The following is a 24,689-nucleotide window of genomic DNA, read 5'->3' on the forward strand; positions in this document are numbered from 1 at the left end:
AACATCAACGACTTACACGAGTTGTAGACTTGATGCGTGTGCGTGGCCTCAGAGCCGTTATGTCAGAAACGACAGGGAGGTTAGACGACAATAATTCACGTCGGTCTTCGCGCCGATCTATGAGAAATATGGTGCGACCTGTCACACTAGCTGCGTACAATAGGACCAATCGAATCCACAGCCCAGTGGGCTCCGCCCCTGCCCTGCCCAGACGAGATCATTCTGCATTTCGCCGAACAGAGCAAAGCTAACGCGTACAGTAAAGTCAGCCTTTGCCCACCTACACTAAAGGCTTGAATGTTTGTGAGCTTAATAGAAGTGCGAGCCTTCAGTGTAGCTCTTCACGGAGGCTACGAACCAATCCTTCAACTCGAAATATTGTAATGAGGTGCCGTGTGTACCACAGCACAGGACGTAAGGCTGGCTTGGAGATTCGACCCATTGTCAGCGGCTATAACCTTGTGAATACTCCCATTCGTGTGCAGACTTCTGCTGTGTGTGCTGAAGTCGTTGACTGCACGGTTGCGAGGAAAATCGTTTTGATAGTGAGTCAATCCGCCGGCAATCTTATTGCTCCTACCTACGAAGTGCGGCAGCAAGTGAGATCTAAGTTCTAACGTTACTTAGATGGCGATGTGATTCACAAAGGACTATCAGAAGAGCAACTAAATGTCGAGTCTGCCGAGTTCGTCAGAAGCACTATGGATAATTTATTTTGGATCCCACTGAGGTGCCACTATTGTCGATTATCGATGGCAAGAGGCTTAGTTTCTTTCAAACCCATCGGATTCAGATCGTGAAGTAGTAGTAGACAGAGGGAGCGACACGGAATCAGCTCCTGACTTTTCATTTGAACAGGGTGAATATTGTGATGACGAGAGCCAAGGGGCAGTAGTGTACATGGCTTACACTAGTTACCAAAAGCTTATTGTTCAGAGATTTGTGGTAGGGGCTAGAGGTGGTGAACGTTCAGGATGCTTATTACGTTTGCGCTGTGCAAACTGGATTGCGAAGTGAGTTCATTTACGAAGTCATTTATCGATTCTCTCCACCTCTTGCCTGCCTTGGGAGGAGGGCGTGACCTGTATGGCACCCCCCCCCCCCCCCCCCCCCCCAGCTCCGCAGTACCAACCAATGGCGCTTGATTATGCAGTGTCGCCGCTGTGGCGGCACCCACGCAGTAGTTTATGGAGTGGCAACATTGACGTGGTCCTTATGTCGCGGTTGCTGTGTCGGTCGAGCTGTCGGTGTCAGTCAGTGTCGTCGGCGCCATCACCATCGCCGCTGGCGTCGCGGTCGCCTGAAACAATGTTATATAATGCTACGAACTAGGGACTCTGTGACATTGCATATACCCTTGTCTTTAACTCATTACAGGCACAAAACTACATTGTAACACGTCAATTCGTATGACGAATATCCTGGTCGGGTCTGGCGTTGTGGTCGGCAAAATCGAACGACCCAAACACCCGATCAGACCCTAAAGAGAGTCTGCCGTTTCACTTCCACCGGTAGAGTTTAAAGTGATGCAAAACTGCTGATTTTCACGTGCGACAATGAGTGGTTGTAAATATGCTCTCCCTGATTTCGCAACGGGAGGGGAGAAGCGAAGGGCAAAACAAACTCCAAGCACGCGAATTCCTCAGTAGTACGCTATATCCTGAGTGAAATTGGTTTCCAGAGGACATTAACTGGAACGTGCTCAGCATGTATTCTTCACCCATCGATTACCGAGCATTTAGGAAGGCCAAGGGCGTCATACCGGCCTCGGCACTACAAAATCGTCGTATGCCACATCGATGTTCACTACGTTACTCTGAGCCCTCATGGGCTATCCTTATATCATTGTCCTACGCTGCAAGGCGATCCCGCAGCCATATTTGACTCCGGGTTCCCAAAATTTTACCCCGTTCGCATATATACCCCCCCCCCGTTTTCTCAGGATAGTGCCAGGATGTTGTTGTATTCTGATGTGAAATATAGCTTTTAGTCCACGTCTACTTCTACCAGTGGAACTGCTCTCAGCGAAGGATTTTATCCTCGTCATATTAAGTATCAGTTTGGGGGTATATTGTTTGCTTTCTGGCTCATGCTTGCCAACGAGTATCCATCGTCGAGTAAGTGCTGGTATCCGTGCCGGATATATTTCAGAACAGCTACCTCACATAAAAACAATGAAATCAGTAAGGTCTAAGAGGCTCCATTTCGCGCTTGTCGTAACTACCTCAGTAATAGCCCAATGGCCCTGCTTTAATCTAAGCGCATCTGCCGAAAAGGCACGAAATCCTTCTTTTAAACAAGCCTGTGCCCCCCCCCCCCAACGATCGCTAGGACGCGCGCAATGGGCAAACCAAGTTCAGGCAAATCGTAGGAGCTCTGGAAGGAGGCAGCAAAGAAGTAACACTCGCTTGATATTTGGATCACAGTGTCACGTGGTAGTTGTTGTTGTAGCAGGGAAGTTGTTAACGGAGTGTATGTTGCCGTTGATTAGAATGTCTTGTACTTCGTGGGTCTCCTAGTATGTCCTTGTGGTCTCCTTGCTTCTTAACATCTTCAACTTCAACGTCAACCAACTGTCATCTCTCAATTTTACAACCAGCCGCTGCTGATGGCGGTACTGAGAATATGAGGTGAGCTCACAGCCTTGGGTAGCGGTGGGTAAGTTCGGTTTCGCGTGATCATCAAGGCGAAGACGTGGTTGTAGTAATGTGGCATAATATCTTTGATATCGAAGTCGAATTCGGAGGGTGTACGAGTTTTTGCCGGTGCGACGGTGGAATCTGTGTCGCAATCAAGCGACATTGAGTCGGTGCAAATACTCCAGCGGGGACTCATCTGACCGTCTGCGCGCATGGTAATACTGGCGCGCGACGGAGATCCTAAAGCCACAGTATTGGATCTGAAAGCAACGCAGCAGAACCGACCACTTCTTACGAGTGGATCTGGGTGATTGGCAGTACCTGTTCCTGGCGGTTCCAGACAGCAGATTCGCGAAGGTCAGGCATTTCTCTTCATCGGATGCTTGCTCGCGGAGAAACGATGACTTCACTTTGCCCACCCAGGCCCTTGCTCGATCCTCGTCTGGATCCTTACCGGAGAATTCCTTCAGATCCGAGATCACTGAGATCCTGACTCGCTGGATCAAGGTGGATCCCGTGGATCCAGCGGTGGTTGTGGCCACTGCGGCGCACGTCGGTGTCGGGAATTCCAGTTCGTCCACTCACACTCCGAGTGGTCGGGATCCTGCGACTTGGTCGACTCCATCTCGACATCTGACATCTTGGGATCCAGGATTTTGGATCTCCGCCGGCGTATGGATCTGCGACTGAGTTTGCTGTTCCTTCAAGAAGCGGCTCATGGCGGCTTGGAAGAAAGACTCCAGCTTGCCAGTTGCCTAGTCGGATCCAGATCCAAGTCCGGATCCAGATCCAGATCCAGAAGCTGCTGGCTGTCTCTTGGATCTAAGCTGTGGGCTTCCTTCACGTTGGATCTGGGCTCTGGCTTGTATCAACGAGGCACATGATAGTCCAAGCGACATGCGTTGCGGCTCGGACGAACTGTCGGATCCATCTTCGGCTACGGAACATAAGGTGACGCAGTCCGGCATCCTGTGGATCCCGGCTCATGTAAGGGTGATACTGGATCCAAAGCCGTCGGAGCCGGGATCGCCGGGATCTCGCCCAACCAGACCTTCAGCTTGTTGAAGATCCCTTGGACCGAGGACTGTATCACCTCCAGATCCAGCTCGAAGATATCCTGGGGGTTGAACTGGCTAGATCTGAGTCTGGCCTCCCGCACTAGATGCATAAGATCCTTCACCGCAGCCAACTTGTTGCCTGTTGCCGCGGGAACAGTAACCGGGCCAAGTGGATCCCCTATCTGCTTCAGATCCAGGATCCGCATGCCTGGATCTTGGACGATGAGGTCGCGTAGCTCGGCCTCGTGGAACGCATACTCGAGTGTGAGTTCAGACCACCCTGATTCAGGGCTCTTTGGATCTTGACCGTACCAGGATCCAGTGCCTTTTGGATCTTGACCGTACCTGGATTCAGTGCCTTTTGGATCTTGACCGTACCTGGACCCAGGATCAATTGGATCCTCATCGTCCAGATCCGGGGTTCGCATCTTCGATCGCGCCGCCGACTTCTTCATCTGTTCTTGGTCTACCGGCGCGGAGAGCGGCGACTTGTAGGGGTATGGCTGGATTTAATCGGTGAATCAGCAAATATATACCGATCCATACTTGCCTTGATTTTTTTGTTTTGTGTTGGTGGATCTAGACATGGGTCTAGATCCACCTGGGTCCCCGAAGCGACCTGGGGAGGAAATTGAGGTTTATCTTCCAAGTCCAGATCTGGAACTTCCTCGTTTCCGTCGACAGAGGTCCTCCCAGCCCTCTGTCGATCCGTGAATCTAGCTTCATTCAGCGGTGTTGTCGTAGATCCAAACTCCGATGCCGCCCGGTCCCCTTGTTCCTTCTTCACTTGAACATCTTCTTGAGACTCACGGTGAAATCCCCAGTCACCAGAAGATCCGGGCACGCGCACCATTGTGGTGTAGCGGGATCCGCGAAATCTGGGAGATCGCTAGATCCAAATTCCCAACAGCGCCGGACACCGACTAACGGAGGGAGTCCCCCGATGATCCGTGATCTGTGCTGAACTTCCCACCTTGTGTACCCGTCGGTGGGGCTGGATCTTGCTCCTCTGGTGTCTTCCGAAGAGTCCAAGCGGTGGAGAAGGAATGTCTGGGCGAGACGCGGGGATCCGGGTGGAGCAGTGCGGAAATCCTCACTCTGCTCACAGTATATGCTCCAGATCCAATACCCGTGTACTTGGATCTAGCGGCCTGAATCTGGCCGAAGGGTTGCCTTGGGTGTGCTTGTGGCGGCTTTTCTTGACTTCGCAGGTCTTCCGTTGTCGTACATGCCGTCTCCTATGACGGGATCTTGGGTTGTGAGAGCTGTGTGGATCCGACGGCCATGTAGATAAATCCGGTGGATCTTGGATCTAGGCTTAGGATGGATCTCTAGGAGGTTGGATCTGGCCAACACATTATCCAGAATCATTTACCAACACTAGTTCGCCTACCGCTAACCTCTCTACGCCGTGTCGGGCCAATGTAGTTCCCGGATCCAGGCGAGGGAGGGAGGTCTTGCGATGTCCAAGGCAATTTCATGTCTGATTACCGTTAAGTTCGGTCCAATCCCAAAGTCCTATCATCCCTATGGATCCTATCCTCCCATCACTGTCTACCGACTCTACATGGCATGTCTACCTTCCTTGCATGTCCCTGGATTACTTCCGCCAGGCCCCAACTGTAGATCCACCGCATAACCCCAGATTCAGGTTGGATCCAGGAATCAGACTAGATCCACCTGATTCTGCATCCAGACTGGGCCTGGACCCAAATTCATCCAACCCTTGGATCTAGCCTTCCCATGTCCCGCTCTGCCTTCAGGAGCCCTTGAATATCATATCCACACACTTCATGTACTTCTTTGCGTGCTCCATAGCCCAGATCCACGCCTTGTAATAATCTGCTGTCGCCCCTTGGATCTGGATCCAGCTATGTCAGTCTTCCGGTTTTGTGATGTGGTCCGGATCTCTAATTATCACATTTCTAAATTCTTCGAATACCACTTCACCACACCTTCGTGTACTTTCCGTCCATCATGCAGGGGATGGAGGGGTTCGCCACGCCACATGGACCATGCATCATGCATGTGAGGATTGTCTCGTATAGCTGGGGATTGATCTCGGCGTCCGGGAGCTCCGAAGAGCACAACTTGTCGATGATTTGTCGTGTACGCGGTTTGTCTTCGTCTGCGAGAATGATAAGAATATGTGCGTGTGGGAGGCTCCGTTTCTGGAACTCCACTACATGGATCCTCGCCAGAACACGTCCCAAAACGCCTTCATCCAAGGCTTTCAGCATAGCCGCGAGTTGCTGCTGCCAAACGCGGGCTACAATGTCCGGGCGGTCTTGTGCGCTTTGGTTTGGCTCCGGTATCTTTTCTTGAATCTCCTCCCACGTAGGATTGCACGTCATAGTAACGGAGACGTCCGGTTTCACGTACTCTCGCACGATAGCCATGGAATATTGGTAAGACTTGTACATGGCCCGCGGACTCCCTGAATGCGTAACCGGTAGAACGATGCGCTTGCCGATTTGGTCCAGGAAGTGCTCCGAGCGACGCTGTCGTTCAGCTGGGTGCTGTAATGCCCCAGTTTCGCGGTTGTACTCCGTCAAAAGGGCTTCGCCCTGGCGCAGAACCGCTGTGTTTTCACTTAGAAGCGCGTCGTAAACCCCGCTGTACTGATCGGCGCGAAGTTCAGCTTGATGGGACGCCACCCAACGCAGTTGCTCTTGCTCGCACTTGGCTCGTTGATCTACGCAGTACTGCTGGAATAATCGCCCACCTTGGTGCAGTACCGACTCGTCACCGACTTTCTGGACCCTTATCAGTCCAGCGTGACGACGTGCACTTAGCAACTTCTATCATCTTATTCTGCTTTGACACGAAGGGTTTGCTACTCTTGCTGTTGTTTTCGTTCGATCGAGCGCTGTCGCGCTGGTTTAGCGTACGAGATGGTTCAATTAGATCGTCGAGAGTCCCGAAAGACTTTGTCTTGAGGAGATGCAGTAGCTGTGCCGACGACAGACCTTTGCTTTACTGAAGTATTTTTATGTACTCAGATACGCCTGTTATTCGTGCTAGACAGCGAAATTCATCATTGTGCGTGTCCAGTGGACGGTTACCTTGTACACAGTCAAAGAACTGAGCGATCAAGTCTTCCTGACGAGATTTGGTCACAAACCGTTGTTTTATCTTGCAGATTATGTGGCTCCAGCGCTGATCGCCTTGATATAACTGGCGAAGCCATGACTTTGTGTTTCCTTTAGCACGGCCCATCATGAGTTCTCCTACGCTGAAATCGACCTGGTCCTGACTAAAATACAAGCCGTACGCCACGTACCACTTGATCATATCAAGGACATAGATATAGCATGACTGGTTTCACCACCGTAAATTGGAGTTTCACTTTGTTTGTGGCATTTTGTCACCCGCGCATCCAGCTCTTTGCTGTCAAAGACTGGCGTGATTGAAGGCATAGGCCCAAACACATCCCAGTCTGCACCGGGGTTCTCGTCCATGCTTGCGACGCCAGGACAACAAGCAGGCTCCTCAGCACTGGGTGTTTTAGACACTTGTCGTTGCACCTGTTTTTGCAAGGCCGCCACTTCCGACTGAAGCTGCGTGGTAACTGCCTCTTGTGTACTTTCGCGAGTTTCGTTTTGGTGTGCATAATCTTGAAGCTGCTCGATCACTTGCTGTAGCAGCTCCTGACGCACTCGGATCTCCTTGAAGTTATCTTGCTGCCGACGCTCAGTGCGGTTGGCGAACCTCGTCACGGATTCCAGCATGAGACCTTAGTCTCGTTGTAGATCGTTGCTTGCCTTCTCGAGACTTCCTAGACTTCCCAGGACCGCTCGCACTTGCACGATCTCGCCGGCTTGGAGCTGCTCCTCTTCGCCAGCATTAGCGTAGTCATCGACGTCTACTTCTTCCATCATACTTTTCTTCGATGAAGGCTACAATGTTGCAAATATGGTGACCTCTTCTCCAGAACAAGCGACGCTGTAGAATAAGCACCCAATGTGCTGTGACACAATGTAGCAGGATGAAGCGATGGTAGGACGGCTTGAAGGACTTCGATAGGCGACAAGCCGGATAGATGGTAGCAAAGGTAATATTTGTTTGGCTTACTTGTTAGTGGGGTTTTCTCGAAGTGAGACCTCTTGCCTGTTCTCGGCGGAGACTCTTCGCGATGGACCTTGTTTACGTTGCGAAACGGACTAACTCCGCCGCATACTGAGACGTCCACCCGATGGTTTGGTCGTCAATTCAGCGGCGTGACTGGCTCATGTGTAGCCAGCGAGGTAATTCCAGTGATATCGGCGTGGCTGAGGCAGCTATTCGTCCAGCTGCAAGATACTATGTGATAAACTATTAGTCTCAAACTGCGAACCAACTCGGATGACTGAGCGTACTCAGTAGTGACACATTGGTAGGTTTTAGGTAAAAAAAAATCAATTATCCAAAAACGTACCCAAACGCCCCATCTCCTCATAAATAACGAAAGGAATGATTTTAATTAAACCACCTCTCGATACCCTTTCGTCCAAAGGAACATTCACGACATTTAATAACAACTAAAAGTGGGAGATAAGCACTCCGATGCGAGGCATGAAATTTACAATAGAAAGGCGATTGATCCTGATAGAAGAATATATTAAGTATAATAACCATATATATAAGATCAACCGATCCAACCAACCAACCATAATGAAGTATTTTGGAGAAGGAGCCGATTTTTACAATTATATGAACAGTCCATTCATGACAGAAGAAATCAAGTGTGAATGTGGAATGGTTATCCAACGTAGAAGCTCTGACAAGCATGAGAAGACTAGCCGACACTTAGCTTGGGAGAAAAATCCTGAAGAGTTCTTTAACAAGCAATTAGATTGTAAGTGTGGTTTGAAATACACGAAAAGTATCGAAGATACCCATACGAAACCAAGGAACATAAAGACGAGATGAAAACGCGAAACGGAGAATATGCGAAGAAGAAGGTAAGGACACACTTACTTGTGAATGTGGTTCCGTTATCACTTATAACGCGAAATCTATTTAAAAAAAAAAACGAGTCCCAAAGCATTGTGAGTGGCAATCAAAACGATAACTGAGTATATATTTTTTGATTCTGATAGCAAGGCTTCTATAGTATATAGATACCATGGCATACTCACCCGAACAGTACCAATGTAATATGGAGGCGATCGCGCGCGCAGCGCAAGTATTACCTCAGGAATCGTGAAAAGAGATTAGCTCACCAGATGGAATACGATGATGAGTATCGGCAGCAAATCTGTTAGCGATAGCGGAAAGCGAAGGCTCAAGCCAAAAAAAAAGCAAATTATATAATAATGTTTTTTTTTAAATTGAGTTTGACAACTATGACATAAAGTCATCCTGATACAAGGCTTCCAAATATAGAAAGGGTTTTACACGGAGATAATATAGCGAGGGATATATAGAGAATATGTTGGAATACGACCTCAAGGAACTGAAGCGACTTGGACTTAAGCCAATCGAATGGGGTACGAGCTACCGACGGAAGGTAGGAGGGCGGACTGGTAAAATGGTTTTCATCTTGGATGTTTCCGAGCCAAAGAACCAGCGACCTATTGGCAAGCCCTATAAGCTCAAAATGGAGCGCATCACTAAGTACTTCTCACCGGAGTACCACCACGACCCCAAGTACAACTTCTACCAAGGAACTTACTCGGTGACTCATCTATATGAGAACATTCCCGCAGGGGAATTTTATGATAAGCTCGAAAACGTGTTAAAGACTCAAAGAAGGCTAACAAGGTGAATCTCGCATCGGGATATAAACTATACGACCCGGTTAATGATGTTGAGTTCTACTTCTACCCGAACATCTCTAACACCGCTGTTTATGACAAACCCTTCACTGTGAATAGTAGAGCCGACGCCAGAAAGGTGATATCCGATATCAGAATGAAGGTGTTAGTTGATACGCTCAATTATCCTAAGTCAGGAGTCAAGCTCAAGGAGATTACAGCTTTCGAGATTTTCATCGACTGTCGTGATCATGCTCTTGGAGATAGCGACGCTCTCGTTCCTGAGTTCAACAAGAAGAATAGATATACTATCAACTTTTCGAGGACTAACAACAAGTGCGTATTCTTCTGCATCGCTTACCATCTTCAATAGGAGTAAAATCGGCGGAAGGTCGTATCTGATGTAAAGGAAACATTCCAGCGTTATTGCAGCTACGAAAAGCTCAAATTCTCACCAAGTCTCTACAAGAGCTTTAAACCGATTGATATACATGAATTTGATCAGCTTGAGGAATGTTTCAAGCTAAATATCAACGTCTATGGTCTTGGTGTGAATGCTAATGCTGTTGAATGCGCCCGACGCACCGATGGTAAGTATGAAAATACGGTTAACATCCTTTCGCACGACAAACGCGCCTTCGACATTACTAGCGTTGACAGAGTTCAATCAAGATATAATTGCTCCAAGTGTTCGATGGTGTTTGATACTTCTGATCGTATGCTAGCTTACACCAAGAATAAATGTGATCAGGTCAATCTCGAGTCATTTGTTAAAGTTCCAACTATATACAGTCCACCTGAGAACAGAATTAAAAAGCTTCTATCGAAGTACTCAATCAAAAGCAAGGACCACTATCTCGATTACTTTATTGTTTATGATTTTGAGGCTCTGCTGGAACCGATGCAGCAACAACATGGAACTAATACTGAATTCACAACCAAGTATAATCCAGTCTCGGTTAGTATCTCAGATAGCTTAACTCATGAGGTGCGATGCTTCATCAATGAGGATCTTGTTGAATAAGTGATTATCTACATCAACGCCAGAGTAGTTGATATCACAAGAAGAAATATGCGTCTATCTACAATGGCATTGTCATACGGATGAAGGTACTTGACGAGGCATACCCTGGTGTCATGGAAGATATTACTTACGAGAATGTAAAAAAGAAACGAAAGGAAGACCCAGAACTCAATACGTATCTGAAGGAGAAGAACGAAAGAGATCTTGAAAAACTAAACCAAATTCTTGATCAGACACCAGTTGTTGGATACAATACCGGAAGTCATGATACCAACCTTAATTAGAAACGGGCTGTTCGGAGTCATTGGAACCGATAATATCAAACATTTATCAAGAACGGAGGGTACATGGCTATATCCACCAACAGTTTCAAGATGCTTGATATGATTAACTATGTCCCGGCAGGAACAAGCTATGGTTGCAAGTGTGAATATAAGTTCAGATGCACCTGTGAGCTAACGAAGGGTGTATTCACATATGAATACATGACAAGCTATCAAGCCCGAAGCGATGCTAAGCTCCCACCAAAAGAAGGATTTTATAGTAGTCTTTGATGCTCGCACATCAGTGATGATGAGTACAGGCGCGCTCAATTCGTTTGGAAACATTATGGAATGAAAGCCATCAAGGATTACCTGGTCGGGTACAACAACCTCGATGTCGTCCCGTTCATCAAGGCTATCCAGAAGCAACGAGAACTATTCAAGGGATATGATCTCAACATGTTCTGTGATGGAGTATATCTACCCGGATTGAGTGAGAAGGTCATGTACACGGCCCAGGAGTTGGTTTTCCCCGATAACAAACCAGGCAAGCCATTCAATTGCTCTGAAAAGAGATACTTAGCATATATTAAGCAAGAGGAGGAGGCTGGGCGTGAATACTCGATGACTATGCAACATCGTGATGAGCTACTCAAGAAGCAGAAGTACATCTGTGCATAATGCTACATATCGCTTAACGAGGAGAATGTGTCAGCTGATCGCATAAACAATAAGGTTGGTCATGCAGATGGTAATATCATCATGAGTTGCGTTTCATGCAACTGTGCTCGCAAGGATATGAACATCAAGGCGTTCCGACACAAGAAGTTGCTTGATTTTAATGCTGATCGTCTGGTATTTTCGATCGATGAAGCAGAATGAGAGATATACTCGAGAGGGAGAGCTAACATCGCAGGCGGTCCATCCTTTGTCTCCAATCGATTTGCTAAGCGCAACGAGACAATGATCCGTGGAGGTAAGATCTGTAAGAAGTTATTGGATACGACGCTAATGCCCTCTACCTTTGGTGTCTTGGTAATGAGATGTCATGCGGACGCTTGACTACTACTACTGAAGCGTATGATGGTATTATCGACGATAATAGATCAAACAAGGTGCTTGATTTTCTCGAATGTGATATCGAAACTCCAGAATACCTCAAAGACTACTTTAGTGATATGACTCCAACTTTCAAGAATGTTGAGATTGAGCCTACCGAGGAAATTATCGGTAAGCATATGTTTGACTACAACCAGTCTCGTGGTAAGGTTATGGCTAAAAAGAGTCGAACGCAGATTGGGAGCTACTTTGGTACGCAAATCCTCATCTATACGCCTCTGCTGAAATGGTATTTCGACCATGGGATGACGATAACTAAGGCATACAGTTTCATCAAGGTTAATTCTCACAAAGCATTTGAACCATTCATGAAAGCGGTATCCAATGCACGAAGAGAATGTGATGTGGATAGCTCTAAGGCTATGATTGCTGATATGATTAAACTGGTTGGAAATGCAGCATTTGGTCGTAGTGGAATGTATATGGGCAAGCATAAGGAAGTTGAGTTCTTATCAGACGAGAAGTCCATCTACAACGCAACTGAACACTTCACTTTCAACTCTAACGCTGAGCTAAATGATGGTACCGTTGAGATGACCAAGTCCAAGCGACGCATTAAACTCAGAAACCCCATCCATTTATCAATTCCTATGTATCAGCTCGCTATACTGCGTATGCGCCCATTCTACTGTGATTGTATTGATTTCTACTTTGATCGCTCTGACTTGCAATACCAGGAGATGGATACTGACTCTGGATACATTGCTTTCAGTGCTGAGAATCCTTTCCCTGATTTGATCAAGGCCGAGCTACTCGATCACTATAAGGAGCACAAGTGTGATTGATTCGCTCGAAGGCTCGCTGGAGTAAGACCATTTATGAAATCATCGGTATTGGCGGTTATCGCGTGCAAATTCACTCCAAAAATGGGCATACCCTGTATAAGTCACCCAATGATATCAAAGTATTCCAATCAAAGGCTACAAATACATCACCAGGTAAGAATCAGGTGTATGAGGTAGAGAAGCTACTTGATCACAAAAAGCTCAAAACAGGTGAATTCAAGTACCTGATCAAGTGGGTCGGATACGATGAGCCATCATGGGTAATCCAGGATAATCTTCGCTTAGCGAATAAGGGAAAGCGGTCAGCACTCGAAGAGTACTACTAGAAATCAAAAACCTGAGTCAAGTTGAGCTTGAAATATTAATTAATAGAGATATCCTCTGTAAGCACTGACTCATGTATATTATTAGTTCTATTTTTCAAACGATTCCTGAAATTTATGACTTGATATATAGAAAGGAAGTTATATAGGATGTGTCCCAATTGTTTAGAGAACCAACGTGAGCTTGTGCAGCTCCGAAGAAAGCTGTGGATAATCCAAGAGGTTAGTCGAATCAAGAATGAACTCAGCGATTTGAATACAGTAGCCAATTTCCGAAAGATAGTTTCGAATCGGCAGTACCGCAACCAGTTGCAAACGATATTTAGCGTGTCGTTTCATTGCATCAAGGATCGATACTTCAATCTCCTCAATGAGCGGAACCGTATCTGCCAAACGTATCAACCATTCAGGCATGACACAGTTATGTCAAGGTATTGGTGAGCTGAGTATTTATCGATGCTAATATTTTTTATGACGAACATGATATAGTAAGACGATGTTCCCTTCGTTTTTATCCCTTGCTTAACGAGAGCAAAACCGGCAGGAGTTGCTCGAACAAGCTTTGCGCCGAGTCAGACAAACAAAGGCCAAGCGTCTGATGTACGAAGGCGCATCATGGGCTACTGATATCACGAATGGTATCACCACTGTTCCTGTAGTGGGTCTAACTTGACTCACTACTTTAGCCTACACGTTGCGTAGCGTGTATGAGGAAGCGTAAGTACTTAGTAATTATTTAGATTACTTATATTTGAATACACAAATATAACTTAAATAAGAAGGGATTCCAAGTGACTTAGATTAGGTAAAATGAGAACTGTATTGCTTGTAAATTGATCTTCCTCTAAAATCTGCTAAAAACTGTTTATCATCTATGAAAGGGTTGACAGCGGCTGGCTGTCAGAGCCCCGCTAATATGCATGACTCTGATTGGTAGAAAGATGCTGCTTTCTACCAATAGGATCTTTGGGTATGTGTGGACCACTGATTGTGGTGGTCCACTTCAATGTATCCATTGGTGTAGCTTACACAAAGGTGAGGAAGTATCCAAAACTTTTAACAGATAACCTATCTGTTAAATTCACAAGTGGCTTGCGGCCACTTGTGCGTGTAACCCCGTTACACCATCCCCCCCTTAAGGTTAGACGCGCGGGGTCCCCGCACGTCAATCTTTTGGAATTGACCATTCGTCAATTCTCCACGTTTGGAGAAGAAATCCGCGCTCATTCAACGATGAGCGCGCCTCAGAAGAAGTCCGCAAAGTCGGTGGGGAGTCATCTCTCCATCGACGAAAACTTCGAACGCCAGAAGGCGAAGTACGGCGACGTCGTCGACTTCGACGACGACGATGAAGACATCGAGGGCGAGGAGGACTCGCCCTCAAAGCGTAAAGACTCAGTGTCGAGCGAATCGCTCGACCCTCACGCCAAGATCGTTCGCCCGCGTGAAGGGGACGAATCGGACGCTTCGAGCTCGAAGCGTTCGCGAACTGAGAGCGATACCCCACTCGCTTCTGCTGGTGCTCTCAGTACTCCGCGCGCTGCTGCTGCAGCGCGTGATTCCAAAGCTCAAGGCTCTCCGCGCGCTGCGCCTGCAGCGCGCGATCCGTGGATGCCGCCCGCGTCCGAGATCACGGACCGGTATGGGAACTCGGTACCTCCGAATGAGGTGCCGTTATACGTATGCAGCACCATCAAAGATGACGCCGTGGCTGCGAGCTGCACTTTGATGCGGAGACGCATCAAAGGCGCGATTACTCCACCGGACTCTTCCATGAGCTCCGATGGTTCCAAAGCAAGAAGACATCTTCTCGCAGCAAAGTGCCCGAATGGCAGGCACTTTGTCAAAGTTGGAATGCTTTGTTGAAAACTTCAACAAGAAGCCGAATGTTTACCGTGATCGATTAAGCAAGCGCGTGATCGCTTCGAGACGTACTCGAAGCGTGGAAAGCTGGAGCAACTTCATGTTGCTGCTGAGGAGGCAAATGTGCCGTGCGCTGTGCCCGAGGGCTTTCAGTGCACGAAGTGCTTTCCAGGCGCGGTCCGCTGGAGCGACCGCGACCTGAACGGGTACACGTCGTTCCGTGTGCCCGAGAGTCTCAAAGAGCTCCGTGCTAAGTTCTTAGCACGTGAGGGTTCGGGCGCTGGCGATGATCGCAGCGCTCGCACTACTTCCGCTGCGCCAGCGCGTACTGCTCCTCTTACGCCCTTACCATTTCCGGAACGTCCTCCAGCAAGACGTTCCGCGGCTCCCATGTATCTTGATGGGGAGGAAATCCTCTCCAACGAATACGAAAACGATCCCCTTGAGGGTTCGTTTTCGGGATACTATGATCGACAATCCGCTCAACAATCCAGCGGGTTGAGCCGCGGGCGTCACGGATCGGCGGCGGCGGGGGTGGGAACACGCCCCGGGTATGATCAACCCCGGACTGATCCGTATGTGCCTCTCCACGACCGGGTGACCGCCGTGGAGCGTCTGCAGGGCGCTGAGTTCGCCGCCCTGAAGCAGGAGCTGGCGAACCAGGAGGCCCAAGTCGCGGCGGTCTCGCAGACCGCCTCGAATATCCAGGTCGAGCTGGGGACCCAGATGAAGGGGTTACTCTAGCGCGTCCGCGCGCTGGAGGAGAGGCTGCTCGTCGCCGAGGCCAAGGCTTCCGCTTCTGCCTCGGCTCCTGCCGAGGCTTCGGGTCAGCCGAGCTAGATGGCTCGTGCTGCAGGTATGGCTTCAGCCGTCCGACGTAAAAGGTCGGATGGAGGCGCATGCTAGACGGTATGTCTAGCGTGTATGCGTTGCTGTGCCGTGCCAACACAGTGAACGGCCCGATGAAGCGCGGAGCAAACTTGCTTGCTCCGAAATCCGAAACTGCACGTCTAGGCAGGTTTTGTGTAGCTAACAAAACTAATGAACCAACTTTAAATTCATTTGTGTTGCCTCTGCCCGCATTGTCTGCGTTCAGCTTCTGTTGATCAACAGAAGCTGCTATTGTGTCTTGGACAAACCGAATCACGGCTTGTCTTTTGGTGATGAAACTGATTGCATCCGAGCTGAAGCCATTCAGCTCGCTCTCCGCTAGAGGCCCGGTCTCTGCGTGGTTCTTTGCGGTGTCTGCGCCCTGCGCAGACCCGTGGTCGTTGGCCATATTGTTGGGGGAGTCTGCGCCCTGCTCAGACTCATGTGGTTTGTCCATTGTTGCAGCTGACATTGTGCAAGTGTCAGCGGTTTTCTGCGGCTGCTGTATTGCCGTCGTAGATCCTCCCCCGGAGCCATCACTCCGAGTAAACTCGGTAGACGTGGATGTCGCATGGCATTCACGTAGAACGGTGTATGCCCTGTCGAGGCATGCATTGAGTTGTTGATGGCAAACTCTGCCATCGATAAGCACTCGCTCCAGTATTGGAACGAGCGAGCGTAGTTCTTCAATATATCGACGAGCACGCGATTCACGCGCTCGGTTTGACCGTCCGTCTGCAGATGATCCGCTGTCGACATTGAAAGCTGGCTCCCAAGAAGTGTAAACACTTCTTGCCACAGGTGCGCTGTGAAGCGCGGGTCTCTGTCCGACACGATGTCGGTCAGCATGCCATGGTGTTTGAACACCATATCGACGAACCGACGGGCCGTCTGCTTCGCGGTCACTTCTGCCGGCACCGCAGCAAGATGTACCATCTTGCTGAAGCGGTCGACGAAGACCACAACACCGGCGTTCCCTCCGCTATCCGGGGGAAGACCAAAGATGAAGTCCAAAGACATGGACTTCCAACACTCCGACGGAGTCGGTAGTGATTGTAACGGAGCCTGTGCGAATGGCGCAGGCTTTACGCGTTGGCATACCTCGCAAGCACGGATGTACTTGCGCACCCACTTATACTGGTGGTGCCAGTAGAAGTCGCGCGTGAGAAGGACGTATGTCTTCTCACGTCCGAGATATCCCGCAGTCGGGGCATCATGATATTCGTACATGATCCTGAGTCGCAGGTCATGGTCATTCGGCACGACAACGCAATCCGCGTTGTCGCCGACTGCATTGTAAAGCAGTAGTCCGTCGTGCACACGAAAGCGGTGTGCACGCGCTCGAAGGTGCTTGGGCAGCTTCTGACGGGACTAGTCAGAAGGCGCTGTGCCATAGGCCAGCAAGACCTTCGCGTCCGCGTCGTGCGCGAACGGGGCCTTCACATCATCCAACAGAGACGATGTGGGTTTGCTCGATCGCATGGCGTCAATGGCATTGACGTCAACAGCTTCTGCATAGTCCGGCCTACGTGATAAAGCGTCGGCCACCACGTTCAATCTTCCGGGTTTGTATTCGACCCGGAAGTTATACTCCGCAAAGAATGAGAGCCATCTCGCCATTCTTTATTAAATGTGTGGCGACTTCACTGCGGTACGCAGTGAAGCATGGTCGGTGTAGACCACAAATGGTCTACTCCCAAGCAAATACACTCGGAACTTTGCGAGTGCATACTTCATGGCAAGGCGTTCCTTGTCATGCACCGGATAGTTGCGCTCAGCTGGCTTCAGCTGACGCGATTGGTAGTAGACGACACGATCACGGCCCTCGTGATCGTGCTGCATCAACGCGCATCCGATCGCGAAATCGGATGCGTCACACACTACGTGAAATGGGCGATCTTGGTCAGCCACTGCCAAGATCGGCGCCTAAGTCAAGCCCCGCTTGACTGCATCGAATGCCTTTTGGCAATCGGGTGTCCAATTCCACACAGCTTCTTTCTTAAGAAGTTGTGACAGCGGGCGGATCTTGCCCGCATAATCCTCCACGTACTTGCACAAGTATGGCCACGCCAAGGAACTGCCTCAGTTCCTTGACACTTGAAGGCGTTGGCCATTCATTTATCACTCTGACCTTTTCTGGGTCAGGGCGAACGCCATTCTTTCCTACGAGACACCCGAGGACGGGTATCTCGCTCGCCCCGAAGGTACACTTCTTCAGGTTCGCGTAGAGCTTATGCTTTCGCATAAGTTCAAGTAGCTCCCGGGTATGCACGCTGTGCATCTCTACGTCGGTCTTCCCGTCCACAGCCCGGCTGTGGATGAATACATCATCGAAGTAGCTCGGTGCGAAGTCGCGCACCGAGCGCAACAAGTGCGTCACGCACCTGTTGAAAGTCGCAGGGGCATTCTTAAGCCCCTGTGGCATTACTAGCCATTCCCAGAGCATGCCGCTTGGCGTGCTCACCGCCGTGAGAGAGATGTCGCTCTCACGCATTAGGATCTGATAGAATCCGTCTCGTAAGTCGAGAGCACTGTAAACGGTGCTCCCGGCCATCGGATCGATGACAACATCTTTTCGCGGTATCAGCGTCTGCGCCGGTATCGTCGCATCGTTCAGCTTGTTGTAGGCATATGAGCGATGCGCCATTCGCCCTGTGGCTTTTTGACACAGAACGTCGGAGCACTGTGCGGGGACTTTGATTCCCGCACTTGTCCTGCTTTGCGACGACTTTCAAAGAAGTCGTCGATTACTTTTACTTGCTCTCGCGGCAGTGGCCACTGCCGCGTGATACAGTACTTCGTGCCCGGCACGAGATCAATCTCGTGCTGAATACCTTTATCCTGCGGGAGCTCCGCAGGAATCTCTTCCGGGAGTACGTCTTTGTACTCCCTCAACAATTCGTAATAGGGACTCGACTTCAGCGAGTCCCAGCCTTGTTCCTCGAAGCGTTCTCGCTTCGTCTTCGCACTGAGAGTGTCTCCACTCTCAGTGGTACTTCCCATGAAGAGCTGCCTCAGCTCTTCGTTCTCGCTCTCCGTTCTTTCGCTGTCCGAACGAACGCAGACTTGCTCGATGCGTCCATCATGCAAGTCGCGCGTGAAGTGCTTCCAGTTCATGGCAGGAAGCGAAGTCAACTCCGACGCCGTCGTCGGAGGACTAGCGAGTTCCATGTCACGATACTGGAATCCAGTATCGGTGCGCGTCAAGACGTTTAGCGTCTCGACGTTCGGCGTCACCGCCCCAGTCTGCCCAGCAGACTGTTCTTGTTGCGTCTCGGTCCCGGACCGAGACTTGCGCAGCGTTCTCCGCTTGCGCCGTCTTCTTGTTGTGCGGAGCTCGGCTCCGCACAGTCGTTCTCCTTGTCCAGGCCCGGCCGTGGACAGTCGTTCGCTGGCGGACCCTGTCTGCGGGCGCGCGATATCAAGCCCGGCTTGATCGCATGGCGCTTCGTCGTGCAGCCCGGCTGCACGACAGCATGCAAATTGCGTCAGTGCGGTACGTTTGCAACCGTCCGCACTGTTTGCAGCGTCAACTCCCGGAGTTGACACGCCTTCGTCACCTCGACGCCATTCATTGGCGGAGCCCCTCATGACCAAGGGTGCGTCGGCTCCCGGAGCCGACGCGCCGTTGTCGACCTGACCTCTTCGGGTCAGGGACTGTCCCTTACACGCTTGAACGTGGGTGTTGGTTCCCGGAACCAGCACATCTTTTTCTTCCGACGTCGGCAGCATTGCCGACGCGGGTTTCACTTGTGCGCGCCCTCGCGCACTCCTTGGGCACTCCGGGACAGCAGCATAAAGCGCTGTCTCGACTGGTGAGCCGCGCGCACCTGCTGGTGCGTGCGCTGCGATAACAGGGCCATCGCTCTCTGTTCCGCTGTCGCGGCCGAAGCGCACGAGCGTGCGCTTCTTCCAGTCTATTACCGGATCATGCCGTGCAAGCCACGGCATGCCCATGACTACGTCGAACTTATCGTCCAGGTCCAGGACGATAAAGCGTTCGACAAACACTCGTTGTTTGTACGAGAAGCGCACGTTCACGACGCGCTTCTCGGTCGTCACGATGGCACCTGTTGCCAGTCGTGCCTCCAGAAGACTTCGAGGTACATTTACCTCCTCGAAGTCAAGTCTCGACAGGCTTCGTAGTCGAACAAAGTTGTTCGACGCGCCTGAATCTACCAAAGCTCGAATAGAGTCACTCGCTCTCTTCGAGTAAACCTTCAAGATGACTAGGTTCGGCCTGTCATCTTGTTTCTTGTAGTGAGAGGTAGTCTCACTGGGGGCTGCAGTCGTCCGTGTCGCGTGCCCGATGTCGGCACGCGCGACTGCATTACCAGTAGGGCGCTCCGCGCCTACTGGATGTTCGCGTTTTTTGTTGGTCCGCGGCGATGCCTAGCATCGCCACGACGGCCACCTCCAGGGGGCATGGGAGCTGTACACTCCCGTGCAAAGTGACCGATCCTTCCGCAACGGAAGCATCGCACGTTACCTCCCTGCTACTGGTAACCAGCAGTTGTTGCGTTCGAGAGGTCCATTGGTTCCGGACCTCCCCTCCTCATTACCGGGCGCGGTTGCGGCCTCGGCACGTTTGCATGGAGTTTAGCCTGCCGCAGGCTAAATTCTTCTTGCATGGCACGGTGATTGCAACTTCGAGAGTACTCGGGTACTCTCGGAAGAGATAGGTCTTCACGGGCCCATCTCCAAGTCCTTTCATGAACGTGACGACCTTGATCGCCTCGTCAATTGGATTAGTCACGATATTTGATACCAAGTATCGTGTGCGCTGCGCGTCAGCATGAACGTCATGCTTACCCTGTTGAAGGTCGAGGAATTCCGCCCTCGACCGGAACTCATTTTGCGGGGGCTCAAACGCTTGTCTGAGCTCCTCTTTGAACACTTCGTACGTGCTGAAGCACGTAGGATCGGAGAGTCGGCGTCCATACGCCCAACTCCTTGCGCGTCCGCCAAGGCAGGACATGGCGAACGCGACCTTCAACAGCGGGTCGACGATGCGTCGAGCCGCTATGGCTGTGTCGAGCTCGACAAGCCATCGGAGGAGAGGCTCGCCCTCTCTTCCCACGTAATTGCTTACGCTCAACTTTAATGGTTGAGCACGCGGTGTCGTCCCTGACGACGCCGTCACTGAGGAAGCACCGTCACGCTGCTCCTTCATGATGAACCCCAGAGCAACACCATGTTGCTCCGTCGGCGATAACGTACGCAGCATTGTAGCTATCGCCGCTTCTCCAATGACTGTTGACAGTCGTTGGAGGGCTTCCCACTCTGGGTCAGACAGGTGGGGGCAGTCAGCGCGTGCAACATGCGTTGCAGGCGTGTTGGAGCTCTCCATGGGCACCTCCGTGCTCATGTGGTTCTCGGCTCCGCGTTCGTACACCTCTTACGAACGTCAAGCAGTCAGTCGTTAGACGGACTACAAAGTGCTACCAGGTGTAGTGGGTCTAACTTGACTCACTACTTTAGCTTACACGTCGCGCTACGTGTATGAGGAAGCGTAAGTACTTAGTAATTACTTGAGTTAATTATATTTGAGTACACAAATATAAGTTAACTTAGACAAGACTCCAAGTAGCTAGTTGAATGTAAAATGAGAATTTGCTTGTAAATTGATCTTCCTCCTAAATCTGCTAAAACTGTTTATCATCTATGAAAGGGATTGACAGCGGCTAGAGCCCCGCTAATATGCACGTCTCTAATTGGTAGAAAGATGCTGCTTTCTACCAATAGGATCTTTGGGTAGGTGTGGAATGATGAAAACTCTCAACCAAACTCTTAGGTATCAACAACAGGAGCCAATACTGATCCGTTGGAAGTTAATGTTAAGCCTGTTATGGTTGATGCTGGAATTACTGTTGAGCCCGATACGACTGATGCAGCAGCTGTGCTAAACCTTCTATGACAAATATTGGGACCACTGTTAAGCCGGAAGTGAATGATACTGGCGTCAGTGTTAAACCTACTACCTCTAATGTAGGAATTGACAATAGTGTAAGAACGATAGAAAGACGGTCTGGACCAGATAGTCCTATTACTGAAAATCTCTCTAGCAAAGACGTTTTTAGTGAAGAAGACGGCAACGAAGATCAAATGAATACTAAGCAAGTAGTCGCAGCTATCTTTAAAGTGTATCCCATTTTAGCTGATTTAGGTATCCATCCTCTTGCTTCGAAGGGCGTCAGCTATTAAAGTATTGGATCGGTAATGAGGCAAAAATTTATACTGCTAAAACCAAGCGAACAGTCTTAGTACCAAGCGTCAGTTGGAGTGAGACTTACGATCACATTGGAGTTGTTATAACTAACGATGTTCGGTTTTTAACTAATATAAACGAGAGAAGGAATCGTAAAGAAAAGAGTGAGGAGGAGGAGGATAAACCATCTCCATATCAGATGTGGCAACAAATTGGATTAAAGCGCAAAAGATATGATCCTTTAAAAAGTGATGAGTTTGAAAACGTCAGGCAACGACTGGATGATAGTTTCGCTTTTGGTACATTGATATCTTCGAATGTCGATCAGACCGATAGCATACTCAACATGTCTCGGACCATTCTTAGAAACAAAGATTTGCTTGAATCACATCGATTTCATACGGAAATTATTCCAATTCACTTTAGAGCCAATAAAACATTACGTAAAGATAATATGGATGTGTGTGGGTCAAGGATAATTTAATTGCTGTTTTTAGCAAAAAGAGTGATCGACTTATGCCTGCCTCTACTCGGAACGTTAATTGGGTAATCACATTCCAGAGTTTTATTAATACGATGAAGGACATGGGACTACATCTGACTTTAGTAGGTAAAATTGATAAAGAGATCGAGTCAAAAGATGACTTCGCATCTGGCGATGGTGAAGCCCAGCATGGTGTGATGAGTGATATCGATGAAGACATGAATCCAAACCTAACGAATGCGAACAATGATGCCAAGTGATCCTAATGGACTACTACACACAGCTGGCTGCAAAGAAGGAAAGTCAAGCTGAGGAGGGTTTAACATCCAATCAGCGCATCACGATTCCATTCCGCCTCGCTCCGTTTGTTAGCAGAAAAAACGAAGTTATACGCCATCCAGATTAATACTTTGGTTTGCCCACTTCTATTAACCATCCTATAAGTATCCGGAATGGCCATAACAAGGATAAATTGGTATCAGGGGTAGCCCAAAAGGGAGTAATAAAAATAATTATGTGGATGGATACATTTACCGCGCTTCTCCAAGTATTTGAAGACTTAGATCGATATTTTAAGGAAAAAGAGTATCCGTTTCCAACCAATGACAATGAAGCGGCGAAACAGGTTAACGAAAAGGAGCTCGACAAGCGAGAGCACAAAAACTACGACACCAACCTAAAAAAATATTAAATGATGCGACTTTGAAGTCTGCCCACGATATCAGGACACAAAGTATTGACGAATACGATTATAATGATACATTGCAAAGCCTCCACGATGATTCTGAGGTCGCTTTCCAGGCATATGGAGAGGCACAAAAACGATACAAAGATGCTAAAGAGACTGTTAAAGGGAATAACTCAAAAGCAGTGAGGTCGGCGTTGAAGGCAGCTACTGCTGCTTTGAAGGCAACACGAAGCGTTTATCCCATGAACGCTAAGCAATAGACTGAAGCGGAGAAAGCGACTGGCAGTGGTATCAAAGGAAAACTAAAGGGACGTGGTCTAAAGGGTGCTGGAGTAGCACCATTGGAAGGTGTTGTACGCCGAGGACGTACCTACACTCTCATTGAGATCCAAGGATTAGCGACACCGTCAGCATATACCTACAAGCAGCTTGGTAGCAAGCACATTCGAATCCCTGATCTGGATAATACGACCCTCGTGATTGTGCAGCCCAATAGACGTAAATGCGGTCCAAAATGTAAAATTACCACTCGTCTATTATAATTATGTTCTTTTTCAACCCCCGCATCATCTCCAGTTCTAGAGGTGGCTATGGCGACAACCACGATCTCAACGTCGCTGAGCTGAAAGCTATCATGAAGAACCTCATCATTCATGATCGACCCCAGAAGACCCAAGCCGCTGTGTGGGCTACTGACCTCGACAAGTCAACCTAGAAGGTGGATGCATCTACCCGAACGGAAGGTGATCGAGTCTGGCCTTACCAGCCGCGACAAAAAAAAGAAAGCTGTAAAACATTTGCGATTTAAGCAATCCCATTTCTAACGAGCTTGTTTCGATATCCGTGATAAACGCTGATTTTGTTGTAGCTGATACTAACTTCAAGGATGGCAGACTCACCACCAGGGCTCTTGGTAGGGTGGAACACACTACAACCAAGAATAAACGATTTTGCCGGCTTGTAGAAGGGTAGAACCAACAATCTGACTCGGTTCATCATTCGTGAGATTTGTTTGTAAATCCTTGCTCGGTCCGCAGTCCATTGTTATAGTAGTTCAGAGATCTTTTGTTTGAGTTCGTCGATTTCAGCTTGCTGTTTTAATAACAATTTAAGAAGAAGACAACTCATTTTGGAGTAGTCTACACACCTTTGCAGACCTTCAAGATCAACCGTATCATCCTCGACAGGTAGATCTGGATTCGAGACGTAGTTGATACAATGTGAGAGACCTGCCTTCAGCATATCTTGGGCACAATATCCGAGGTACATAGGACTGTCCTCAGGATCCGATTTGTATTTGAACAGGCATGGCTCGATTTGGAGTAGAGCATCACACACTTCATCCTCTACGGGTTCAAAACAATGCTTTAAACGTCTATCAGAGTAAGTATAAGACGCCGTTGAGCTAAGCATCGAACCAGTACAAACGATAGCTATCGGGACACTGCTTATAGTTCCTACTGTAAAGACTAGACCTCCGGATTGCTTGAAATAGGCTACCCCAATCGCTCCAGTATCGAGGGTTGTTGAAACTGCCATTCCAACGTAGAGCCCGTATTGAGGCGTCGTAGTGTACCCTTCCAGCGTTTGTTCCTCCTAAAATGGTCATTCGTGTGCTATCAGACGT

General features: G+C 49.1%; 1 protein-coding gene across 1 annotated transcript; it reads left to right on the forward strand.

Annotated features, from left to right (window-relative positions):
- Positions 1 to 11,073: 11,073 nt before the first annotated feature.
- IUM83_01086 (uncharacterized protein) lies at positions 11,074 to 11,403 on the forward strand (the record flags this gene model as incomplete). Its single annotated transcript, XM_067924915.1, has 1 exon — positions 11,074 to 11,403. One exon carries the CDS (start codon positions 11,074 to 11,076, stop codon positions 11,401 to 11,403), a length of 330 nt encoding a protein of 109 aa, XP_067797411.1.
- Between the last annotated feature and the right edge of the window lie 13,286 nt (positions 11,404 to 24,689).

Source organism: Phytophthora cinnamomi (genome assembly GCF_018691715.1).
Source record: "Phytophthora cinnamomi strain GKB4 chromosome Unknown Contig14, whole genome shotgun sequence".
Taxonomy (NCBI): Eukaryota; Oomycota; class Peronosporomycetes; order Peronosporales; family Peronosporaceae; genus Phytophthora; species Phytophthora cinnamomi.